This window comes from Camelus ferus, chromosome 16 (genome assembly GCF_009834535.1).
Source record: "Camelus ferus isolate YT-003-E chromosome 16, BCGSAC_Cfer_1.0, whole genome shotgun sequence".
Classification (NCBI taxonomy): Eukaryota; Metazoa; Chordata; class Mammalia; order Artiodactyla; family Camelidae; genus Camelus; species Camelus ferus.
In genome coordinates this window covers 13,666,065-13,691,288 of record NC_045711.1, presented here as the reverse complement: position 1 = coordinate 13,691,288, position 25,224 = coordinate 13,666,065, and the positions used below count along the sequence as shown (strand labels likewise).

The following is a 25,224-nucleotide window of genomic DNA, read 5'->3' as shown; positions in this document are numbered from 1 at the left end:
TAGCTAGCATCTCTGGGGAAAGCAGAAAGTTTGGCCACAGTGACTCTGCATCCCTTATAACGTAAGTGATGCCGTAATTGGCTGGAGCTGCCCCTGTACAGGGAGCATGTGTGTCCAGTTTGCCACACTCTCCACCACTCCCTACTGTATCCCCACACAGACCCCTTTATTTACCTGTAGGGCCCCCATTTGAAGCACTGCTTCTCATCATAACAAAAAAGGAGAATGTTACCTTTCAATTCATCTTTCAGCCAAAACTATGTCGCAGGTCTGGGCATACGGAAACCCCTACCATCCCATCCCTGCCTTCAGGGAGCTCATTCTAATGGGGGAGTCAGATAAGGTCCTTATAATCAGTGCAGGGATTCTAGTAGCGGTTTGCCTGACCATAGATGAGGAAGTCGTGAATTCAGCCTAACGCAAGTGGGGAGAGCTGCAAAGAAGAGAAGCTCCTCCATCTCCCTCCTCCTCTCAGCCTCTCCAAGTTTTGAGACCCCGTTAAACACACACCCGCAGACCTGCAAACTCCCACATGTGCACGTACCCCACCCCCACATATGCACACATGCGTGCACACACACACACTTCCCTTCTCGAGTTTCCAGGACACACTGGAAATATTTGTAGTAAATGGCAGTGTGTTTTTAAAACATTTCTTTTTTGATGATAACAACGATGATCCAGTAGCAATTCTTTGGCATTTTAAAGCACCTGTTTCCTCTTGGTATAATCAAGTCTTTATTTTATGACCCATTAAACTAGTAGGAAATTGAGAAGTGGCACAGCTCAGGTGTGAGAAAACAGCGGTGCAGAGCAGGCCAAGAGGAAAATGGCTGTAGAAGCTGACTGTGAGCACACTTACGGCTCATACTTTCACAAAGACGTCACGTTGACAAGTAAATGGAGTGTTCCACGCGGGGACTCTGGTCTTCCCTGGGACAGGTGGGCTCCGGAGACTTCTCTCAGCCCACCCGGGACCTGGTAGGGAGGCCCCTTCAGAGCCAGGAGGGGCCAGAGGTGAACGCCCGCTGGGCTGGAGGCCGGATGTCCGCGTGGCCTCGGCTCTGGGGAGCGGTGCGGGCGCGGGCTCTGGGGGTGACGGGCCTCGTGCCCGGTGCACGCAGTTGGCACTGATGACGCCTTTGGAGGTTTGATGCTAAGGATGTGACATGGTAAGATCTGCTTTCTAGAGAGGTCTCCTGGCCTCAGGCTGGAGGCTAGAGGCTGCAGGCTGGCCATCCTTGTGGTCCTGGGGAGGGGAGGGGAGGGACTACAGGCAGAGTGAACGGAGAGCGAGTGATGGGGGCCGGAGGTAGATGGAGAGCGCGCTGAGGGCACAGCGGTGAGGGCAGGAACCAGACTGTGGTCTCTCAGCACCAAAGCGGGAGATCATCCTCACTCAGCATGCTGCCACGGGACTTGATCGGGACGTCCTGCGTGCATCCTCACACACTGCGCGTATCAGCTTCTGTGCAGCCTGGAAGCACGTGCTGCAGCCCTGGGGGCATCTCTGGGGTTTTCTGTTTGCCGAGTGACAGCCCAGGGGCTCTGAGGCCCCCGCCTCCTGGCCAGCTCTGGTCATGATGAGCGCAGCTCCTCGGGGGACCGCTTAGGTGGTGAATAATTCCAGGACAACACATTTTACACGGACATGCCAGATAATACAAGACACTCCCCAGAGAGCTGCCTAGAAAGTGTGTCAAGGGCCTGCCTGCTGGAAGCGAATCCCAAGGCATCTTGGCTCTCAGGGGAAGTGGGATCCGGGCACTGCTGGTTTCCATGGAGATGCTTGTGCCCTGCAGGCTTGACAGGGGCACTGGGGGCTGGGAGAATGCAGATGGGCTGACACTGCCTTGCAGGGTCTCCACCCCAAGCTCTGGGGCTGGGAGAGGGGGACAGCAGTGGTCCATGTGTGACATTTACTCAGTTAAGGGTTTGCCAGGCATCCAGCCCTGTGCCAGGAGCTGCACAAATGACAGCTCTTCATCGCCACAGCCAGGGACACAGGTGCAGACATCCCACCTTGCAGATGAGGAGATGGAGGTTCCAACAATTTCGTTCACTCATTCATTCAACAAACACTGATTAAGCACCTACTGTGTGTCAGGGGGATGGACAAGAGCCACGTTCTCAGAGCTTGTGGCCTGGTGGGTTCCTTTACGTGGTTAGTAAGCAGCAGGGCTGCAGGTCGGACCCACAGTCTGGCGCCGGGGAGCTGACCTGGATTTTTCTCCCTCTGCAGGATAAAGATTGAAGAAGAATATGCGAAGAACTTAGCCAAGCTGTCTCAGAACTCCTTGGCCGCACAGGAGGAGGGGTGAGTAGGGAGTGGGGAGGAAGAGGGGACACTCAGGAAGGGGAGTCCCTTTTCACCCCTCGCTCACCATGGCCATGGTCCCATGTGGATAGGGAGGTCTCCATAGTCCTGGCTCAAGGCTGCACTTGCACATTATCTCCTCTGTGGTGGCCATGGGCCTCCCGCCAGGTGCTGCAGTGCGTCAGGACCCCCTTTGGCCCGTCCCGTGGTAGCTGGGCACCGGCCCCAGACGCCCGCCCCTGCTCCCCTTCCTCTGAGAGCAGGCTGGCGGGAAACTGGCTGTGTGAGGATTGACACCCAGCCCCTTGTTTAGAATTCCCTCCTGTGGGCCTGAGGCCCAGGCTGCCCGCCCCCTCCAGCTGCAGCAGCCCAGACCTCCCGGGCAGGGCCCTGGGCTGGGGGAGGCCCAGCCCCACCTTCTCAGCCACAGAAGAATCCCTCGTTGGGAAAAGACTGTGGCCGTCTCTGCTCCGTCTGTTAGCAAAGAGGGTTCACCCCCTCCCTGCTAGCGGGAAGGCAAAATGGCGCAGCCACTATGGAAAAAAAGTTTGTCAGTGCCTCAAAAAACTATACGTAGAATTACTGTATGACCCAGCAGTCCCACTCCTGGGTTTGTATCCAAAAGAACTGAAAATCAGATACTCAAATACATACACGTGCATGTTCATAGCAGCAGGACTCACTGTAGCCAAAAGGTGGAAACAGCCCAAATGTTCATCAGGGGGTGAATGCAAACAAATTGTGGCCCCTCCACATTGGATACATGGATATATGATGGAATATTATTCAGCCGTAAAGGGAATGACGTACTGATCCATGCTACCATGTGCATGAGCCTCGAAAACATTATACTGAGTGAAAGAAGCCACTCACCAAGGTTGCATTTTGTGTGATTCCATCTATGGGAAGCGTCCAGAGGAGACAGATCCATACAGACAGAATGAAGGTGGGTGGTGGCCAGGGCCTGGGGGAAAAGGGAGTAACTGTCTAATAGGTTTATTTTCGGGGGGGGGATGTTTATTTATCTGCTTGAGCTGCTGTAACAACACCATAGACTGGGTGGCTTAAACAACAGAAATTCAATTAATCACAGTTCTGGAGGCTGGGAGAGTCCAAGGTCAGGTGACGGCAGGGTTGGTGTCCGGTGAGAGCTCTCTCCTTGCATTGCCCGCCGCTTTTCCTCCGTGAGAGGGAACAAGCTCTCTGGTGTCTCTTCTTACAAGGACGCAAATCCTATCAGATCAGGGCCCCATCCATATGACCTCATGTAATCTCAGTGACTTCCTTACAGGCCCTACCTGCAAATTACAGCCATACTGCGGGTCAGAGCATCCAACACGTGAATTTGGGGGACACAAACATTCAGTCCTTAACAGGGTGATAAAAATGTCTGGGGACTAGAGAGAGGTGGTGGTTGCACAGGGTGGTGAGTGTCCTGAAAGCTTGTTCTCTTTGAAATGGTTAATGTTGTGTTCTGTGAATTTCACCTCCATAATGACACAAATGCAGAGTCTCGGGAGGTTAGAGTTGAAAGGTCCCCCGAGGTCCTCTCTCTAGTCCGACCTCCCTGCAGTGCAGTCTCTGTTTGAATCCCTCCTGCGAGGGGAAGTGAGCCCAAGGATGGAAGGCACTCTGCCGTGCGATGGCTGGAGCGTGCAGAGAGCTGTGATGTTGGACAAGCCCAAGTCTGCCTGCACGGCTGGAGTCCTTCAGGGGACAGGGCTTTGCCGACCGAGTGCAGCTTTGATTAGGGCCTCCGCGTGGGCTTGTTGTGCAGCCAGGAGGCCGCCTCTGAATGGCTTTCACTGACCCAGCAGGCCACAGGCAGCCCCACAGGGCCAGTGTCTCCTGGGGACGTCAGTGAAGTTGCCTCCAGACTCCTGCTCCGAACACTGGGCCTGAGACCAGGGCAGGAAGGGGGCTTTCCTAAGTACCCCCGTGCCCTGGAACGCAGTGCTGCACTGGTCTCCACGTCCTCGGCCTGGGCTGCTACCAGGGCCACTGCATCCCGCCAGCATGCGTGGCACATGCTCCCAGCTGCACGAGTCAGGCGGTATCACCACGCCGTACACACAGCACCTACAAGGGGGCAGCCACCGCACACTCATGGGCGTGCACCAGCACTGCTCATGGCCGTGAACACATACCCCACGGCCACTGCACGCACGCACTGCACTGCGGCCACCCCGCTCCTTCCAGCAGGCGCGTCGGCCCCCGACTCACAACGTGCAGCTACACTGCATGGCTTTGGGCATCAGCTCGTCCACCTGAAACTTGAAGAGGGCAGTGCTGGAGCCTAGAAGTTTGGGGCCGTCTAGGAAGATGCCTATGGGGAGGCTTGAGACGTGCATGTCGGTCAGTACATAAACAGAACCAGGAGACTTATTCTGTCTTCAGTTTTCTCTCCTGTGTGGAAAGGAAACGGGATTTTGGTCTTTTCTGGCTGGGAATTGTGACAGTCACATGCGTTTTGCTTTGGCAGGCCTCAGACGGTCTCCTGGCACAGGAATTATAGCTCGGGTTTTGTTTTTGTTTTTGTTTTTTTTTTTTCATTAACCTCTTATCAGATGAAGAAATCTCTCTTCAATGAGAGAATTTCTAAATTGCTTTTTTCTACCTTGTGAAGCAGCTCCAAGTGGGGCTGGAATACTGGTAGCGGGGAGACCTGCCTGGGAATGTATTAGCTCAGAGAGGCCCATCTGAATGTTTGGAGTGACATCCTCCCCCCGCAAAGGCCCAGCCAGGAGATGGGGCCAAGGACATTGTCCTGAGTGTGAAACAGGGTTTCCTCCTTTCTTCCTGGCAACCCTCAGATGACAGTCTCAAGCCACTACTGCGGTCCCTGGGCCAATTACAGACCACATTCTCTGCTGACAGAAGATTTAGAAACTCTCGACACCACCCAGGGTTTCTTGGCTTCCAGGCTCTTGTGTGTACCTCCCGCAGGCTCACGTGTGGCTCTGCTGCAGGGACAAGCCCCCGTCTCCAGCCTCCTTTAATCAAGTCCCCGCTCCTCCCGGGACTGCCTCTGTAAGCTTGTTGGCTTTCACTTTAGACCTGCGGTCCATCTTGAGATAATCTGTGTGTGTGGCACGAGGTCAGGGTCAGGACCCCCTTTCCCCTGTGGTTGCACAGTTGTCCCTGCACCATTTGTTGAAAGGCCGTCTGTTCCCCATTGAAATGCTTGGCATCTTTGATGCACCCTCATCGCCCGTATCTGGGTGAGTTTCTTTCTGGACCTGGTTTTCAGTTTCTGTATCTGCATGACTATCACGCCTGCTTCCATTCCCTCCTTCCCCTACCGTGGACCCCTCACCTGTCTGCCAAATCAAAGTGAGGAGCCAGGCCACCCAGCGTTGCCCCAGCCCGGCTTCCAGGAGCTCAGGCCCGTCAGGCCAAGACAAATGTCAACAGCTTGGATGACCCCATTTCTCACTCCATCTCTTCTTGGTGGGCCCCCCCAGCTGAGATCACCCGAGCGGACCTTCTTAGCTGCCAGACTTTAGATAAAAGCTGTCAGTCATTTCCCATAGACACCCACCTCAGCCCCAGCCAGCCCCACGACCGGACAGGCCTGGACTGTGGTCTTAGGGATCCGTTCTGTTCTGTTGGGTAATTCTCAGCTGTAGGCCGCTGGGCTCAAAACCCAGAAGCCTCACAGTACGCTGTCTTTTAATCAGCCTTTGCCACTTGAGTTTAGTGAATTCTCTGGGGGAAGTGGCTTTTGGAAGAAATTGAGTCAACTGAACATTCAGCCGGGGTTTACCCGCTGGATGGAGAGGTCTCGAGTCAGGATGCTGGGGTATCGTTTGGAAGTTCAGCGAGGTTCAAGAGTTCCAAATAAGGGAGACTGGAGCGTGGGGGCCTGCGTTCGAAGGTCTTGGGGACTTCAGGAGATTGCTTCTATTTGGAGCAGCTCCTTCGAGTGGAAAAGTGATTTAGCTTAGAGGACTTTCTGTTCTGTTCTCTGCGGGCTCCAGGCAGCCCTGGAGCTCATATCCAGAATCAGTACTAGCCTGTGGGGGGGGGGGGGGGCACGCTTCTGAGGGTGGTGATGGTGAGCTCTCTGAGAGGTCCCTTGACCCAGATGGTCCGTCTTTGACCCCTCTTGGAAGTCAAGCCACTGGACGTTTGCCTGCAAGCCAGGCTACTTGGTACCTTCTGTTTGAGAAGAGCTTCTCCCTAAAAATGCAGCCGTCCTCCTTCCTTGGTTTGCCAGCAGGCGTTCGTACTCCTCAACAATAAACCCGGGAGCAGTGATGGAAAGGCAGGGGACAGTAACGGGCCAGGTGTCCGGGCCCTCACAGCACTGTACCCCACCTCCCTTTCACATCTCCCCAGTCCTCTGGGCCCCCTGATATTTCCACAGGCACTCAGCTGTCTGCCGTGGTCTGTCCTCTCAGCTCCAAGATCCTCAGCTCAGTTCAGGATCCCTCACCTGGTCCCATCGGGTGAGGTGTGGTACCCGCGTTTGTTTTGTGCCTGGCCTCTGCCTCATCCAAGTCCACCGTCCCAGGGGTCCTGCGTTCCCCCAGGACTCGGGGTCGAGACCCACCAGCCAGCCTCAGGGAGGGCCGTGGTGTCTGACGGGAGGTCACGCAGACCCCTCCGAGCCTCACCGTGCCCTTGGTCTTGCAGCTCCCTGGGAGAAGCGTGGGCGCAGGTGAAGAAGAGCCTTGCGGACGAGGCCGAAGTTCACCTCAAGTTCTCCGCCAAGGTAACCTCTCCCCGCGGCCTCCCTGGGTTGGTCCTACACAGCGATGTACCGCTGAATGTTTAGCAAATATCTTCCCAGTGTGGTGTCGCCCAGTGGTGTAAATTTCAAGAGTACAAAACACGTAGCATTAGAGGGTCCTCCCCTGTACCAGTAGCCGTACACGTCCATCAGGAGCGTGGGTAACAGTCCCAGGTGGTTAGGAAGGGACAGGGGCTGGGTGTGCCTTACCTTTGTTTTTAACGGAAGTCCTGGGGGTTGAGCTGAGGACCTCATGCACGCTAAGCACTCACTCTACTGCTGAGCTAGACCTCCTTCTCTCCCCGTGTTACCTGTTTTTAGCATAGTTTGTTAATTTTAAGTTTCGCTCGTGTAATTTTTAATACTGGCCATCTTTAACAACCAGGCGACAGAGTTCCTCTGAATTTAACACTGGGCTCTGGTGAGCCGGTACGAGCCGCCCCTGCTCACCTGTGTGCCGTGAGGGTGGGTGTCCCTCCGTTCCTCAGGTGAGCCCCTGAGTGATGGGACCACACTTTCATGTCGCTGGGCCTTCAAAGGAACGCACTGGCATTTTCTGCCTCTTCTTGGTGTCTAGAGAAACTAGACTGTTTCAAAGGGAGAATTTTGTTTTGTTTCATTTGTTGTTACTAGAGAATTTCAGACTAGGTAACTGACCCTTCTTTCATTTGGTCCAAAAGACTCTAGCACTGTGACCCTGAGGAGAGCGATGTTTCTGTGCTGCTCACTCTGCCCTCAGTACCCAGGGTGGTGCCTGGGACATGGTAGATGCTCAACAAATGTTTCCTGGAATTATGAATGAACAGGCCCCTATCTCCTCTCGGCCCCCTCGTCTTTTCAGGCCTACTTTCTCCCAGGATTTCTCCAAGTTTCCTAATGACTCTCTCTTCCCCAGTCCCTGACTCCTGCCTCCAGGTTCCCTCTCAGGCTCTCAGCTGCTTCTCAGGTGAAAATAAACCAAGAGTCTAAGGGGGAAATTCACACTAAAGTGTGCATGACTGATGGGACCACCCACTTGCATGCTTGCCTTTTAAAGGAGGAGGAGCTCCGGAGAGTGGCACCATTCCCAGTGACCTTTGCCTACCGGGTCCACACTCTTTCTTCTGCCCTCCCACAGTCACCCGTCAGACACAGCAGCCCAAGACAACAGTGGGACAGAGTGCTTAAACCCTCTGAGCCCACATTTTAAAATCGGGGGTACACTACCTCCTTTACTGAAGGTGGCATCCCGCAGACGGCTGCTCCTTCCCGGGACCTCCACACTCAGCACTCTCTGGTCCTCTCTCTTTCCTAGTGCCTTTCCCACAGCAATTGCGATTCTGGGCTTTTGTATCCTGTCGGGGGACAAGACACTGGCTTTGTATCCAGCTCTCCCCAATCCACCCCAGCATGGTTCTCCGCACAGTGAGGGCAGAATGAATGACTCACACAGCTGAGACGTGTGGAGGAGCTTTATAAAGAGCTGGGGTGGGAGGAAGGACCAGGTCCTCGCATCTGAAGGATGCTAGTGCCCCAAGGTGGTGTTGACACCAGATGCGAGGGAGAACTCCTGAGCTGACAGCGGCACACTAACCTCATACCCCAAGCATTTTCACAAGGAAATTGCCACTGAGAGACAAGGGAGCTCCGTGAATTAGTCTCTTTTGAGCCTTGCTTACAAAGCAGCGAGTTATTTTTGCGCTGCAGCTCATGGCGGTGTTCCCTCTAGGTCTCCCTTCTCCTCTCCTGCCCCCAGCAGCTCCGTTCCCTGCGGTGAGAAACCTCCACTGACTGTGAGATGAAGGGCGGTGGGGCTGTCGCCGGGAGTGGTGGGGCTGGGAGCCAGGTCTGCAAGCTTCTGAATGGTCGCCTGTGGCTCCCCGGGAATCCTGGTGATGTGTACTCTCCATCAGCGGGACCCCGATTCTCGGTTGTTTATAAAGTGCTCAGCGGGCGACAGAACGCCTGCTGCACTGTTTCCTTCTGATCTTTCCTTTTACTACCGCCACTCGCACCAGTGCTTCTGGTCCGCAAATGAGTGGGTGGGAATTGGCCAGGGAGGAGCTGGTACAGGAAGCCTGGAGTGCCCTTCCTGTCCCTGGGCTCCTGGCGCCGACCAGTTCCCAGGCCCCAGCTGTGTGTCCAACAGTTTAACTCAATTCTGACACTAACTTCCTGGGGTCAGCATCAGATCCCACAGGTTAAGGACTCAGTCCCGCAGAACCCCCCTCCCCCACTTCAGATGGGTCCCACTACTTCTGCCAACTTGGCTACAGATCAGGGGTTCCCATGACGCCTTCCTCAGGTTTAATGATTTGCTAGAACAGCTCACAAAACTCCGGGAAACACTAGGTGTATCAGTTTATTATATATTAAAGGATATCGTAAAGGATACAGATGAAGAGACATGTAGGGGAAGGTATGAAAGAGTCCTGAGTGCAGGAGAGCCTGTCCCCATGCTGTTCCTGTCCCCATCCTCCCCTCACGTGGATGTGTTCACCAGCCCAGGAGCTCTCTGGGGCCTGTGATTTACAGATTTTTATGGAGGTTCCATCATGAAGGCATGATCAATTGTGAACTCAAGCTCCTGCCCCGCCCCTCTCCGCAGGGCATGGGGAGTCAGGCCAAAAGTCCCAGGCTTCTAATCATGGCTTGGCCTTTCTGGTGACCAGCCCCCATCCTGAAGCTTTCGACAAGCCCACCGAGAGTCGCCTCATTAGAACAAAAGATGCTCCTATCACCCATGAAATTCCAAAGGATGTAGGAATGGGGTCAGGAACCGGGATCAAAGTCCCAACATTAGATGTAAAGATGCTTCTGGCACCTTAGTTGTTTAGGAAATTGCAGTGGCTTTAGGAGCTGTGGCCAGGAGCTGGGGACAAAGACCAAACTATATGTTTGTTATTAAATCACAGTGATGTGCATGTTCTAGGTGGTTATGTGTAGGATACAAACTCATCCCTCTCAATTTTATCAGCCACACAAGACATCCTCTCCATTTCACACATGAGAAGGAACAGAGAGGTTACATCACAGCCCATGGTCACACAGCCACATGGGCTCAGCTACTGAAGAAGCAAAGGAGAGGACTGAGCGAACTGGAGGCTGGAGCCCCAGACCTTTCCTCCTGGAAGCCCAGTGGCATTGAAAACACAGAACCCTGTTCTGAGGAGCACAGTACCCTCTCTTAGGGACTGTGCGGGGTGGTACAAGCTGGCCCTCCAAATGTCAGGATGTTTTAAGTCAGGGCCAACTTCATCTAGCTGATGGGAGGCTTATGAAGATGATTTCCACAAAATTCACCCATAGATTTTTCTAGAAGAATGTCTGTGCCTCCAACCTGTCAATCATTATTGGTGGCCCCAGGCAGTCGGAGTGGCGGCCCAGTGGTTATCTGATGATTCCTTAAAAAGAAAAGGCCGCAAGAACTATCCATCCACCAAGGATAACACAGCCATGTACACGCAAAACCCATTTTAACATCTGCTCCAAAAGGCTCGTTGAAGTTCCGCCCTGAATGTGCTGTGTCTGGGGCAAGAGCTCTTTAGGAAATGTAATTTCATTACGGCAATCTTTTAGGCCTTTCTAGTCTGCTAGCCCGAGCCACTGTTCATAGCAACGGACTGTTAAAGAAATAAGACTGCTGCGTATAAAGGAAGGGAGAAGAGAAAAGTTCCTTCTGATGGTGAGAGAAAAGCTGATCCCGCAGCAGAGGCCATGCATTCAGCCAGAAGATTTCAGGGGCACAGCGGGAGTCAGGAGACATGACTTTGCTGTCAGTGCCATCACTAACAAGCTTTGCAGCCTGGGGCAAGTCACGTAGCATCTCTGAGCTTCCGCTTTTTCATGTATGAAATGAAGCGTTTTGACCAGATCAGTGAACTTGAAACTTATTTGACTGTGACTCACAGTAATACGTTTCTCACAGCCACCCAGGACGCCCAGGTATCCACACGCAGCTACGCACACACGTAGCTGAAACAGCTCCTTCGTGAAACTGCTTACCCTTTTGCCTGAAATGCACCCTGTTTTCTATTCATGTCTGGTCTCTTCTCATCTGAAAGCTCGTCCTGACCCACTAAACTGATTTCACAACTCTTAGCAACTCACTGTTTGGAAAACAAAAACCCTGGACTACATTCAGGCTTGCCTTATTTTATACTGCACGTTGCTTTATTGTGTTTTTTACAAATTGAAAGTTTGTGGCCACCTGTGTTGTCAGATGGTTAGCGTTTTTTAACGATTAAGTATTTTTAAAATTAAGGTATGTGCATCTTTAAGACATAATGCTATTGCACACTTTTAATAGACTACGATGTAGCATAAATGTAATTTTTGCGTGCACTGGCAAGCCAAAAAACAAAATCCACGTGACTAGCTTTACTGCGATTTCCACTTTATTGTGGTGGTCTGGAACTGAACTGCACTGTCTCTGAGGTCTGACTTTAGTCTCTGAAATTCCTTCCAACTTGAGATTTCTCTTACTCTCTTCTGATGAGTGACTTGAAAGGAGGCAGGAGTTCTGAAAGGCAAACTGAATGGTTGTAATAGCCGGTTCCAGCCAAGACAGGCTGACTCAAGTTCATGAGGGCAAGCTTTGCTGGAGGGACTTCTGCCTCCTATTAAACAAAGATGCTGGAAAGTTAAGAATGAGTATGAAAAGATACCCAGACAACTTTCTTAAAGAAAACAATTAGCCTTTTAAGCACTTAACATATATAGAGAGAATCCATGGATCTTCCATCTACAGGATTAAATCACTTCTGACAGTTAGTAGCATCGTGTTTCCAGAATGTCGTTTGGAATTTGGGGAGAGCATTTGGCTGCATTGGCAGGATCCCGGGCCCTTCCCCAGACCACAGGACCTGGGGCCGGGGCCCAGGAGTCCTGCGTGTTGAAAGCCCCTCCAGGCCACTCCTGGGCGTGTTGAAGTCTAGACGTCTGTCTCTTCCCAGGCCCTCAGAAAGAGACCCCAGAGTCACCGGGTCAACAGGCCCAGTTAACCCACATGGACTCCCATCCAAGGCCTAATCTGTGGGGAAGAGGTTTTCATCGGCAGCACTCAAGTTTGTAGCATCTTGCAAACTGCCAGCAGATGGGGGTGTTTTCCTGTACAAGGAAACTTCCAGGAGCTCAAAAAAAAAAAGACAGCAGACATCATAACCAACATAGGAGGAGAGGGGCGTGTGCGTGGCCTGCTCTCTGTTAGTCTTTGACAGACGTCGTCTTGTCACCCAGGGCATCGGGCCCTGGAGATTTTGTCATTCTTCCAAGTAGTGAGAGGCACTCATTGCGTGCCAGCTCTGGCCAGATGCTGCGGACACAGCAGCGGCCAAGCCAGCGTGGCCCTCACCCTCTTAGAGCTCACAGCCATGTGTGAGCGGTGGTTTGGAACTAGGAACACCCCGTCCTCGAGGTCTCCGGGGAAAGGATAATGTGGCAAGGGCCTGTTGAGGAGGAAGAGGAGAGAAATCACAGGATCCTGGAGCTGGGATGTCATCCGGCTGGGGACATTCAGCTCTGCTTCCCAGAGATGGGTGGAGGCTGGGGGACCCTGGAAGGCCTGTGGAGGCGTCCTGGAAAGCTGAGTCAAGGAGTCCTGGGAAGCTGTGTTGGGGCGGGGGGGGGGGGGTCACAGACCAAATCAAGAGGTTCCTGAAAAACTCTTGGCTGGAAAAAGCTGTCTTGGGGGAGGCATAGACCAAATCAGGGGGGTTCTGGAAAGTTGCATAGGAGGCTGGTCAGGGGTCCTGGAAGGCTGTGTTGGAGGGTCAGTGGCCAGAGGAAGCTAAGTTGGGGTGGGTAGGGGTCTGAGAGGCTGAGCCGGGGGGATCTAGGCTGTGACCTTGACCACAGCAGGTCCACATTTATCTGTTTTCTCACCAGATGCATTTTATGTTCACACCCCTCCCCCCAAAAAAAGGTTTAAGTAAAAAGTTCTTCCAAAGAGAGTGGAGGGGGAAAGAGGGAAGGAATGAAAGAGAAGGAAAAAGCTCGACAACCCACGTCACCTAGTGCCTCTCAGAGCATAAACCCCTTCTCTGGCCCCCAGGGTGCGAGGCCAGGTCGGTCTGATGGGATGGGGGTGCGCCTGTCTCCACGCAGCCGTGAGGGTGCAGCTCAGGACAGGGGCCCTGTGAGCTCCCACCTTGGCTTCTTTGGGCCCTGGACCATGTCCGGACCATCTGTGGTCTCAGCGCCTGGCACACAGGAGATGACCAGTAAGTAGCACCGAGTCAGGATCACCTGATGAAACGTCATCCACACGCAGTCGCTGTGCCAGGTGCTTGGGGACGCAGGGGTGGTGGCTTGGTTTCCACACCCAGAAAGTTCCCAATTTGGAAAGTTAGGAAGATGGACAGACACCTGAGCAAAGCCCTAGAGGAAGTTCTGGGGGCTTAGAGCAGGAAGGGGGTGCCAAAAGGGGACTCGGAAGGTTCCAGACGCTAACCTGTCCATCAGCGTGAGCACCGGGGCCTGGCCAGCTGAGGTGACTTCCTCAACCGTGACCGGACAAGCAGCCGCTTGTCCCTGCCCTTCCTGCGGGATGGGCCCCATCCTCGCCTGCGGGGTTGGGGAGAGCGGCCCTCCCTCTGCTTGCCGCTGATGCCCGGGGTCCTGAGTGTGTCTCCTTCATCGACAGCTGCACAGCGAGGTGGAGAGACCCCTGATGAACTTCCGCGAGAACTTCAAGAAAGACATGAAAAAGTGTGACCACCACATCGCTGACCTCCGCAAGCAGCTCTCCAGCCGCTATGCCGCGGTGGAGAAGGTGAGGGTACAGGACGCCGGGCCTCGTGGGAGCGGTCCTGTGGGGGAGAGGGGGCTGGGAGCCAGGATGGGGCCCGTGTGCCAAGGCAGGGGCCTTTGTTTACTCTGTGGTGGGACTGGGGGCACCCCTACCCCCAGCTAGAGGGCAGGTAAGAGCTGCTCCCTCTGAGCTGGTGGCGCTCAGACCCCCGGTGGGAGCAGACGAGGCTGCACCTGCAGTGGGCGATGGAGGGGCCTCCATCCGGCACGTGAGACAGGGTCCACCCTGCTTTCGTGGGACTTGGAGTCTGGATGTGCTGCTGGTCCACACAGCACATCCCCCTTTGTCTGGGTCTCACCTGGCAGATTCCCTCCTGACGGAATCGCTTCCCTCCCAGAGGCTGAGGTGACCTCGGTGGGAGCTGCTGGTGGCCAGTCGTGGAGGGGGGGAGGTCTTCCTGGGGGCTGACTCCAGCCAGCCTTAGAGAGGGGTGCAGGAGAAGGGGGCACGTACTGCTGCGGGCTCCTCCAAAGGGCCCATCCTGCCCCAGAAAGCAGTGGCTGGTGCTTCCATCTGCTTAGCCTTGCTGTGACGGAGGGTGACCTCTGTGGTTTGGGGACTGCCTGGGCCCCCAGTACGTGCACCCACTCCAGTGAAAGCACGGTGTGAGACGCTTGCTCTGGGCCGAGAGGCAGGGGTGGGTCCCTGCAGGGTCCCTCACTGGCTGGGTGATGCGAGTCTAGCTGCTCAGCCTGTCGGAGCCACGTGGCGTCAACCACAAAAGCAGGGAAAAGCCAGGACTCAAACCTCGAGGAGGGGAGGCCAGGCCACATGGGTGCCCCGCGGGCCCTCCTGGCTCTGAGCCCCGTGAACAGCTCCACATCCTCGGACCCCAGGCCCGGAAGGCCCTCACGGAGCGGCAGAGAGACCTAGAGATGAAGACCCAGCAGCTGGAGATTAAGCTGAGCAACAAGACAGAGGAGGACATTAAGAAGGCGCGGAGGAAGTCCACGCAGGCAGGTGAGCGCGGCGCCGCCGCCGTCCTCGGCGGGTCTCAGCAGCCCGGGAGACGGGGCCCCGGGCAGGTGCGTCCCACAGGATGAGGCTGTGGAGTGGGGAGCAGGCCAGGCCGTGGCCAGGCCATGGCGGGGGCCGGGGCTCCCCACCCTCCCCAGAGGGGGCTCCTTGTGGCTGAAGTCCTGGGTCTCTGGCCAGGAGATGGACCAGCACCTCCAGGCACCCAGAACTCAGGGGTCCTGTTGCCGCGTGGAGCTTCCAGGATAAGTGCAAACCCCACCCACCCATCTGTCCCACCTCCCCGGGGAGTAACGCTGCACAGTTCACCTGCGGTGACAGGCTTCTGTCCCAGAACAGAGGCCGACATTTTGTTTGATGAAATAACCACATTTCAGAGTCTCTCCAAAGGAGTGCCCCAGTGAGTTAGCTTCTGCTTCCCCCTAGAGGTAAAAATTAGCTAATGCACAAGGAAGGGGGAGAAAAGCTAGTTAGAAACAGTTTAAACAAAATTGTGGGGGTAGGTATAGCTCATGCTAAGCACGCATGAGGTCCTGGGTTCATTTCCCAGTACCTCCACGAAGGAAGAGAAAAAGCTTGCTAAAAAAAATGTTGAATATTTCTAAAAAACCAGTTTTACTGTGTATAAGGACAATGCATCTTGCTTCGGGGGATTAACATGTGTGCTGTGGGATCGGGGTTTGGATTAGTTGGTCTCTAAATCCCTTTCATCCTAACTTCTGGTGAACCTAGTACAATCAGTTCATTATAGGATGAAACAGCCACCTTATGGACATTTTGAGATAAAGTGGCATAAAAACGTCAATGACAAAGAAATTAAATACAGCATTGTATATAAAGGTCTTTTTTTGGACTTTTTTAAGTTGAAGTATAGTCAGTTTACAATGTTGTGTCAATTTCTGGTGAGACGAGGGGCCTGGCTCCTGGGTGCAGGTGGGAAAGGGCAGCCACGGTGAGGACAGGATGGAGCACTGACGGTGGCATTGGCCCTTTTCAGGAGATGACCTGATGCGCTGTGTGGACCTCTACAACCAGGCCCAGTCCAAGTGGTTCGAAGAGATGGTGACCACCACACTGGTGAGTGACCAGAGATGCATAAGCATGCCACAGTACAGGGACAGGCGCTCAGGAAGCCCGGAGTGGAGAGGACCCTGGAGATGGTCTTTAGGTCTACTCTAGTGTTGGGACCAAGACCTCGGCTCCGGGCCAGTCCGTGTGGATTCAGATCCTTGCTCTGGCCCTTCCGGGCTGTGAACACAGGCAACGATCAGTTCTTGCTCTCTGCTCCGCCCCCTGGGGGGTCAGGGTCAACCAAGCAGACAGTGGTCCTTTTAGGAAAAATAACCAAGCTGTAGGAAGCATGAGCCTCCCCATGCCCCGAAGAGGTGCAGGTCCGAGACAGGAGAGCCCTGTGAGGCGGGTGAACAGGTGAGGTTGGGGCAGCAGTGTGGGAGGGGTCAGGGGAGGCTTCTGACCAGGGGCCAGGGGGTCAGGCATCAGACCCCTTTATTTGATCTCCCGAGTATTTCCAGTGAAGTCAGTCAGCACCTGCTGAGTGGGACAGTGAGGTGAGGCTGGCGCTTGGGCCACTGGGCGACGAGAAAGGAGACATGCCAGGTGCTTATCACACCGTCCCACTGCCCAAAGCCACCCCTGTCCATCTGTCCGTCCAGCGTGGGACTAACCCCCTGCCGTCCCCAGGCGTCAGCCCACCAGAGCAGATTAGAGGCCTCCCCCAGGGACAGTGACCCAGTTTTCCTCCTGGTTAATCTCCTAATTAAGCTCCTTCTTTACTCTCCCCCTACCTCCGTTAACCACCTGGGCAGTGACCTAGTTGTGTGCAGAGTAACAGTCTGATCCCCTAAATTGCAAAGATGCAGAACCACTGGGGAACCGAAGGGCGAGCCCTGTCCGCTCTTCCCTTTGACAGTGGCCACCCCGCTCCCACCCTCCCGGCCTGTCTCTGGCTGGTCCCTCAGCACTAGGGGTGGACAGAGGAGACAAGGACACCCAGCAGAGGCCTGGGGACAAAGCCCCAGGAGTCTGAGGCACAGAAGCCCCTGCACATGTTCCGTTTCCCTCCCCCACCAGGGGCTGGGCTGCGCTGGTGCAGAACCACGATTGAGAGGACAGCAGACCCTGGTGCCAAGCCCACTCCTCCCAGAATGCCGTGTCACTTTGAGCAAGTGATGTTCCCTTTCTGGGAATTAATTCCCTTGTTTGGAGGATTCGGATAAGACTAGAACCTATCCCTTAAATTTATTGTGAGGACTATTAAGGAATGCACCCAGCGCGCCTGGCAGAACAAGACTCAGGCATCAGGAGCTGCTGCACCCGCAGCCGCACCTCCTCCCCTGGCTATGGGGCGAGCTCCTCGGCAGACCCCAGAGGGCCCGATGGGGCGGGGTGCGAGCCGGGCGGTCTGGGCCCTGCGTGGTCCCCAGGGTGCAGCGACACGCTCGGAGGTTTCCGGTGGTTCCTTCCCCAGGAGCTGGAGCGGCTGGAGGTGGAGAGGGTGGAGATGATCCGGCAGCACCTGTGCCAGTACACGCAGCTGCGGCACGAGACGGACATGTTCAACCAAAGCGTGAGTTCCCGGCGGGGCCCCGGGTCCTGGGCCACCAGGTTAAGGAGCTGCTACAGATGAATCTGTCCTGAAGGCAGGCGCTGGGCGGGGGCTCGGCCTTGCAGGCGACCTCTGGGGGTGGACGTGTCAATGGCCCTGGACGTCCACGTGAATCCTTCCTGAGCGCGTGACGTAGATGAGCCCGGGCGCTGAGGTAAAAGATGCTCACGATAGTTGAATTCGCTGGAGATGTCATTGCCTCCCCCGGTGGACTTCTTACAATTCTAGAAATATTCAAAATAGCTGAAACTGGGGGGCGGGGTTAGAGTACATGCTTAGCATGCACGAGGTCCTGGGTTCAATCCCCAGTACCTCCATTAACATAACTAACTAAATAAACCTAATCTCCCCCAAAACAAAACAAAACAAAACAAAGCAAAAAGCTAAAGCTGAAGTTCCATTTGACCTGCTCTCAGGTGGTAAACGTGGGGACAAATGGAGAAACAGGTTGCAGACCCACCTGCCCTCTCATCCACCCTGAGGTCTGGAGGCTCCCAGGGACCAGGGCTCCAGGCCCGCCCTTCATGGCCCCCTGCACGTGTCCCTTGCCTGGGCCTCCTGGTGCCTCACGACCCCCTAGAGAGGCTGCTCTGATACGGGCGCAAAGGTGCAGGCGGCATGGCTCAGAAGATACGTCCCTGGCTGGGCCGCCACCTCTGATGGTTTCCCTGCTTTTCCGTCCCTTACAGACAGTCGAGCCTGTGGACCAACTGCTTCGAAAAGTGGACCCAGCCAAAGACCGGGAGCTGTGGGTCAGAGAGCACAAGACGGGCAACATTCGCCCTGTGGACATGGAGATCTAGACGCGCGGCCGGGGGTCCTGCCGAGGAGGGGCTGGGGGCCCCACGGAGAGGAAGTGGCGCCCCCGCCATGGGGGCTGCTGCCAGGCGGAGCCTCCCTCCCACCCGCTCTCCTGGTCCCCCGAGGAGAGGGGACAGTGATGCCAGGAGGGCGGCCTGGACGGCCCCATTGGGAGCTCTCCATAGTTCCCAGGCCGAGGAGATGGAACCACAGCCCTGCCCTTGTCTCCGAGGCTGAAGCCCCCCAATCCTGTGCTGTGCTTGCCACTCCAAGAACCAACTGAGGCTGGAACTCTGGTCCCTGCTGAGCACTGCAGGGTCCCCTCCCCACCCAGAGACGGTTGTGTCACACGCTTGTGCCCCTGGAAGCCCCAAGGCCCTTCCTCCAGCTGGCCCCCCTGTCCCCAGGGCTTTGGAGGGGCAGGGGAGGGAGGTCTCTGTCTCAAAACCGAGTGTCCTGACAGAATCATGGATAGAAGCCACCGTTCAGCTCAACAGCCCGCACCCAGAATCCTTTGCAACCCTCCTCTCTGATTTTTCCCCGTTGCATTCCGGGAGCCCACATCCTGGCTCTTCTCTGCTCCTTTTCATCATTGGGAGTCTTGGGAAGAAGGCCTGGCCCCTGTCTTCCCAGACTGACCCAGCCTAGAGAGGTCAGGATGGAACTACCTCACTCAGCAAATTAGCCCCAAGTCGGAGCATCAAATCCTGTTTCCTAATAGATCAGGAATCCTCTGTCAAGTCCCCTCTCTGGACATCCCCGTCCACTCAACCTGCAGCCTCTTCCTCCAGGAAGCTCCCTCCTCCCACCCTTGCCCATCCCAGGGGCTGGCTCAGTCCCACGAGGGAGATGGGTGGTGGTGCAAGTCTCTGTCACCCCCCAGATGGCTCCACCTGCTTGTGCCCGGCGGGGTTGGGACCACTGTCCTTTGTGTGGCTTTCACTGGTGTGTACCATACAGGCACCGTAGACCCTCACGTCCACAGGACATGTCGCCTTCCAGGCAGTCGGCCGCCTCGGCCTCTCAGCCCCTTCTGCACGTTCCAGAGCCCTGCACGGAGCCCCCGCTTGGCGCTGGTACCACCTTGCCCTTTCCCCGCCTCCCAATTCCTGGAGAAGCCTGGGCTGAGTGTGACCTGGGAAGCTTTTGGCCCTGTCTCACTCATCACTTTCTCCCTTTACAGAACCACAGCAAACACATTCTCCATCATGTTAAATCTTGAGGCTCAGCTCAAGGGGACCAGAAGAAGAAAGGGGCTGAGGGAGGTCACACCACTAGCAAGGGGCAGATTTCTAGCCTGGAACCCGTGTCCTGAAAACCCATCTTTCTTGTTAATCTTTCCCGTTGATTACTTTGGATGTACAGATCCCATACGTCTCCCAAAGGGCAGAAGTCTAAGAGCACAAATCACTGGTCTTTCTCTCCGTCTTACATGCTGGTAACTGATGACTCGTTAATCTTCTCTCTCATTGAGTCAGAATGGCGCCGCCATAGTTTATCACAGAAAAGATGCCAAATATCCTACAGCAAACCAAGCTCGGCCACTTTTATTAAAACGTCCCAACCAGAAAGCTCACCGTGAAGGCCTTCAAGGCGAAGGCCTGCAGGACGGGTCTGTGTGTCTGGTGTGGAGAACCACTCCTTCCGGGTGTGAGGTTGGGCTGTGACACCAGCTGACAGTTTGGGGATATATATTCCTTGGTTTCTTACAAAAAAAAAAAAAAATGGGTGCTAGTAGCAGTCGCTTTGTGGCTTGGTAAACTAATCTGTGGATGGTTTTAAAACATTCAAAGCCAGTAGCCTTGTTATTAACACAGATATTTTGAGTGTGATGTGGCTCGTGGATTTTGTTTCCTCCTTCCCATCTGAGGATTCCAGAGTCTTCTGTTCTTCTGTGGACCTCTCTTGCCTCTTCCAGGGTAGCCCGGGCTGGCCCAGTGCGGGCCAGTCTGCGTTCTGAAGTCATTTCTTCCGCTTCATCCCCTCCCCTTGGTCTCATTAGCTCCTCCACATACTTCTTTTCCTTTTTCCTTCCCTCCTTCATTCATCATCAAGCATTTAGCTAAGTCTGGGCCATGTGCTAAGATCTGAGGACAAGAAATGGCCCTATCATCAGGGAAGCCCCACGATCTCTTGTTTTGTGTGGACTTGTCTTTCTCCAGGGCCCTGCGGCTCAGTGACCTTGGCCTTCACACACGGGCACCCTGTGCAGAATTTTGGTTTGCCGCGATACTGTCTGTTGCGCTGACAGCTCTCTGTCCATTCATTCACTCCTTCATCCTATTACTCAGCAGACACTTGGGGCGAGCCAGGCGTTGTGTGGGTGCGTACAGGACAGGCACTCCCCACGTCCCCTCTGTTCTCCAGGTGGACAGGGGGATGTTCAGACCCTTCTGGAGAATGACAGCTTTGCACCCTTCCACATTTAACCTACGGGGAGCCTGTACTCATCATACAAACTACTGCCACGTTGCATTTCCCCAAGGACGGAAAAGCCAGACCCTCACAGCTCATATCCAACTCAGATTTCAGAGATTTCCTTTCCCCTCGCTTCACAAAGAGGAAGAATGAAACCCAAGGATGGCCACTGAGGGCCATGAAATGAATGGTGATTTACAAGCTGGGCTGGAGCTGAAGGTCCAGGCCCCTGTTCCAGTATTAACAGGGCTCCCCCTCTGGGCAAAATCGAGATTCGGATGAAGTCTGGAATATCTGAAGGGGCGCTTCAGAGTGGCGCTCTGCGGTTTCAGTTTAGTTTGGTTGGGTTTCTGTTTTGGTGTTTAGGTTATAAGGGGGTTTGCCTGGCTTTATTCAGAGTGAGCCACTCCGGGTTATTCTTGAGCACATCCATGGTTCCCTTCCTGAGAACAGGTGAGCCTCTCCTACCTGCCTCTGCCTGGGAGACATGGGTGCTGCTTCGTTTTGTCTGCGAAAACGTGATTGTTTAAAAAAACAGTCTCTAAGACAAAAGTGACTTGGTTGCCGTGACAGCCTGAACCACAGAGACGGCTGTGCTGAGGGTCTGCCATCGGACCCCTCTGGGCTCCTTTCTACTCCAGCCAACGCTTGTTGGCCAGGATAGGGTTGCGTTTCTGCGGGGGGAGACACTTCTCCCCACGGTGGGGCTGATTAATGCCTAAAGCAAATAGAAACCGTGTACACATTCAGGAACCAGGGGTTTGTTTCTACTCCCTTTGTGAAAACCAATCAATTCCTAGATTAGGGGATGGGTGCATAGAGATCTTGGCAGAGCCAAAGTCCCTTCTTGGAAATACAAGCCATAAAATTCAAAGGACGTCAAAGACCTCGGCTTGTTTAAGTGATTTTACTTCCTGCTGTGAGTGGCCTTGACAAGGAGCGTTTAAACAGGATCCTGCAGACCTGCTGGGGATGATGTAGGTAGGGGAAGCACTGGACAGATGCTAGGTGGGGGGCAGACCAGCAGCACGCAGCCTTAGCCAGCACACTGTCTCGTTCCCACATCCTCCCCACCCTGACAAGAGCCACTGGCTTTTCTTCTTCCAGGTTTATTGAGGTATTCAATATACAGTCCTGGGAGTTTACTGACATACAGTAAAGTTCGCCCACTTGAAGTATATGGGTCAATGAATTTGGACAAATTTATGCCGTCTTGTAACCACCACCAAAATCAACACATTTCCATCACTCCCAGAAATGCCTTCAGGCGTCTTTGATGTCGATCCGCTCCTCCCAGCCCCAGCACCAGGCAGACACTGATGGATTTTGTGACTCTGGAGTTCTGCCTTTTCCAGAACGTCCTAAAAGTGGAGCCACACCGATGCAGCCTTCGAGTCTGGCTTCCTTCACTCAGCTTGATGCCTCTGAGTCACCACGTTGTGTGTCAGTAGTTGGTTCCCTCGCATCTCCATCTCCAAGTCGCCTTCCGTCCGTTGCCTGGGGGCACCCACTGCTTCCTTGCTTTTAAAATGAGTTGTTTGTCCCCAGAGTCCCCAGCCCAGGCTCTCCAGCTTGTTTGTAAGGCTACTTCCACCCACTGTGCCCACGAGTGGTTCTTAGGGCTCACACTTGCTTATGGGGTTCATTTTAGGTTTCTGACAATGCAGAAAGTGGCCAGGGGTCGGGGCAGGGTCTGGCAGGGTCTCCGCTACACCCTGAAGTTTGTATCTCAGCTGGCAGATCCACTAGTTCCCGGGGACCCTCCCCTCCCTTCAACCCGCACATTCCCAGCCATCTGTTGAGCGTTAGAGGGTGAAGATGGAGGCAACGTGGATGAGACGGCAGGCAGGGGGCTCACCACCCTTTCCTGGATCTCTGCTGTTAACACTGGTCAGGCTCTGGGTGTGACCCCCAGGGTCATGACCCCTCCAAGCCATACTTGATTGTGCCCTGCTCAGTGAAAGGTGAACCCCGGAAGGCAACCAGGCACCTCTCCCAGCAAATGGAAGGCATTCCTGGGTCCAGGCCGGGTGAGGGTGTGGGTCATGGAGCTCAGGTCTCGGGGTCCCATGTTGCTAGGACGCTTCTGGGTTGAATTTTCCCCTTCGTCCCCCCGGAGCACTCTGGCCTTTCCTGAAGGTGAGGGACCCAACTCTTTCCTGATTTGGGTGAGAATAAACAGGGGACAGAAGCCCATGTCCCGTCTCCCCTGAGCCTCCAGATGCTGGGGCGTGGCTGTGTGGAGCCCTGGTCGGGGGGCGCCTCTGAGGGAGAGGGGTCGTGATGCCCTTGCACCTCTGAGTGCTGTTCAGGGGGACGGACCCTTTGGTGTCTGAGGGACGTTCCTAATGGGACTGCAGTGGGGGAGGCAGGCAGGCACCTGGGTGCTCTGATGCGGGCAGTGTGACATGGGGACGAGGAAGGGAAGGAGGTACCCGGGCAAGGGCACCGACTGGCCCCATTCTGCTGTCTCATTTGTCCTGTAACCTGAAGTTAAGCCACGTCCCCTCCTGGGACCTCTGTTCTCTGCCTAGTGGAGGTGCTCCGCACCCAGCGTCACGAGCTACAGCGGCCGGCTCTTGGGACCGTGGCCTCCGGGCAGCCAGGTGGACCCAGGGACTGTCACACCAGCCATCCTAGGTGACGGGGGCCCCACATCTGCATCTCTGCCCTTCCCTTAGGAAGGAGATGATGGGGGTGGGGGGCAGCCCTTTCACAGACGCGAGCACATCAGCAAACCCCATGAACGTGGAATTTTCTAACAGACTTGCTTGTTTGCTCTGTTTTCTGTAACTTTTGCTAAATACTTTATACATTTTTAATGTTAAAATGCTGCGTCTCCTGCCAGCAATCCTCATCCCAGTATGAATGTGTTTACTCCACATTGTATATCCTTCCATCCCCGGCTGCCTAGATCAGTAAATAAAATCGATGTGCTATAATTTATAAGTAACACTGTTGAAACTCTGATCCCTATGGAGGCTGTAATCCGCCCTTCCCACCCTCTCCCCACCCCCACCCCCACCCCTGTAATAGCATTTGTGTGTATTGATGCTGACAAATTAAATGTTTTAAAGAGTTTAAATTTTGAAGGCATTTGCTATATATAATTGTTCTGCATTATGATAGAGCATTTTCAGGAAGTTAAATGCTCTCATTTTTTCCCCCCTTTGGCTTTGTGTGTACACTTGAGATGCTTAGCTTCATCCCATGTAAAATAAACTGTCCAGAGACACTGAGTCGTCCCGCTGGGCGACCCTCCTTCCTGGAGGACTGCCACACTCCCTTCTGTACGAATGGGCTCAGCGTTGCTCCCAGACTCCCAGGCTTCGTGATTTTATTTTTACCCCTGATGACTTAGCAGGGGAATAGAGGACACCTGGGCATTGACCCCCAGCGGGGTATCACGTTGCCAAAATCACACCCCTGGCCCTGGCCCCAGTCCCCTCCCCTGTGGACAGAAGGGCTCCTGCCTTTTGTTTCTTTTCCCATCCATCTGTCCATCCATTCATCCACCCATGCATCCGTCTGTCCGTCTATCCATCCATGCAGTAATTACAGACCACCACGGTGAGCCAGACACTTGCTCTAGGTACTGGGAACACATCCGTGGTTAAAACAGATTAAGAACCTTGACCTCATAGAACTTCCTTTCTAGCAGGAAGAGACAGACTCACGGAATTGTGTAGTGTGGATGTAGAAGATGCTGGGTGTTACAGAGACAGGGCGGAGTGAGGGGGATCAGTGGTCTCGGGTGAGAGAGGGTTAGCTGCAGCATGAGGTGGGATGACTGGGGTGGCCTCATTGCGCAGGTGGCATTTGATCCAAGACGGGATTCCTGGGAGGAAGCCCAGCAGGTAGCTGGGGGAAGAATGTTCCAGGCAGAGGAGGTGGCCTGGTTAAAGGCCAGAGGCACCTACTTGGGGGAGACCAGTGTGGCTGGAGCAGAGGGGTGGGGGTGGGGCAGCTTCTCCAGGGCCTCTCGGGCCATCGAAGGCCTATGACTTTTACTCGGGGGGGTCGGAGCCGAGAGGTGCACGGCCTGACGTCCTTGCTGTCGGGCTCGCTGTACGTCCAGGGGACGGTGCCAGCAGGGGTGGTGACGTGGAGGCAGGGAGAATGGTCGGGTTCTGGATGTGCTTTGAAGGTGGAGCCAACATGGTTTCTAGGCAGATTAGAGTGGGGTGTGACAGAGAGGCACTGGGGTGGCTCCGAGGACTTCAGTCCAAGCAACCGAAAGGATGGACTGCTATTTACTGGGATGGGGACAGCCATGGGAGGAGGGTTCTTCCCCCTCCTCTGCCTCCCACCCACCCTCTCCAAGCCCCTTCTCCCCCCGAGGGCAGACTTGTGGGCAGGCTCTGGCTCCAGGCCGGCGTGGAAGGGCTCTCTGTCCTTCAGCTCCTAACAGGGGAGGGAAGAGGCATGGGGTGGTGGCTGGGGGACTCCTGGCTTGGGACGCAACAGGGCCAGCCTCTGGGAAGAGCCTGCTTCTTTCAGTCATGGTGGGACCCGGATGGGGAGTCACCAACTGAGATTCGCTGGCCAGAGCTGAGGCCTTC

At 54.8% G+C, this 25,224-nt stretch overlaps 1 protein-coding gene across 12 annotated transcripts in view; it reads left to right on the top strand.

Annotated features, from left to right (window-relative positions):
• GAS7 (growth arrest specific 7) overlaps positions 1-23,611 on the top strand; it is a 187,819-nt gene extending 164,208 nt beyond the window's left edge. For all 12 annotated transcript variants that reach the window (XM_032498797.1, XM_032498796.1, XM_032498800.1 and 9 more), the window contains 7 exons: positions 2,243-2,317; positions 6,956-7,034; positions 13,675-13,803; positions 14,679-14,802; positions 15,815-15,894; positions 17,306-17,404; positions 18,133-23,611. In XM_032498797.1, the coding sequence (XP_032354688.1) occupies positions 2,243-2,317; positions 6,956-7,034; positions 13,675-13,803; positions 14,679-14,802; positions 15,815-15,894; positions 17,306-17,404; positions 18,133-18,246 (700 nt within the window). In that variant the 3' untranslated portion in view covers positions 18,247-23,611. The remainder of the gene's footprint in view (positions 1-2,242; positions 2,318-6,955; positions 7,035-13,674; positions 13,804-14,678; positions 14,803-15,814; positions 15,895-17,305; positions 17,405-18,132) is intronic.
• Positions 23,612-25,224: the final 1,613 nt, after the last annotated feature.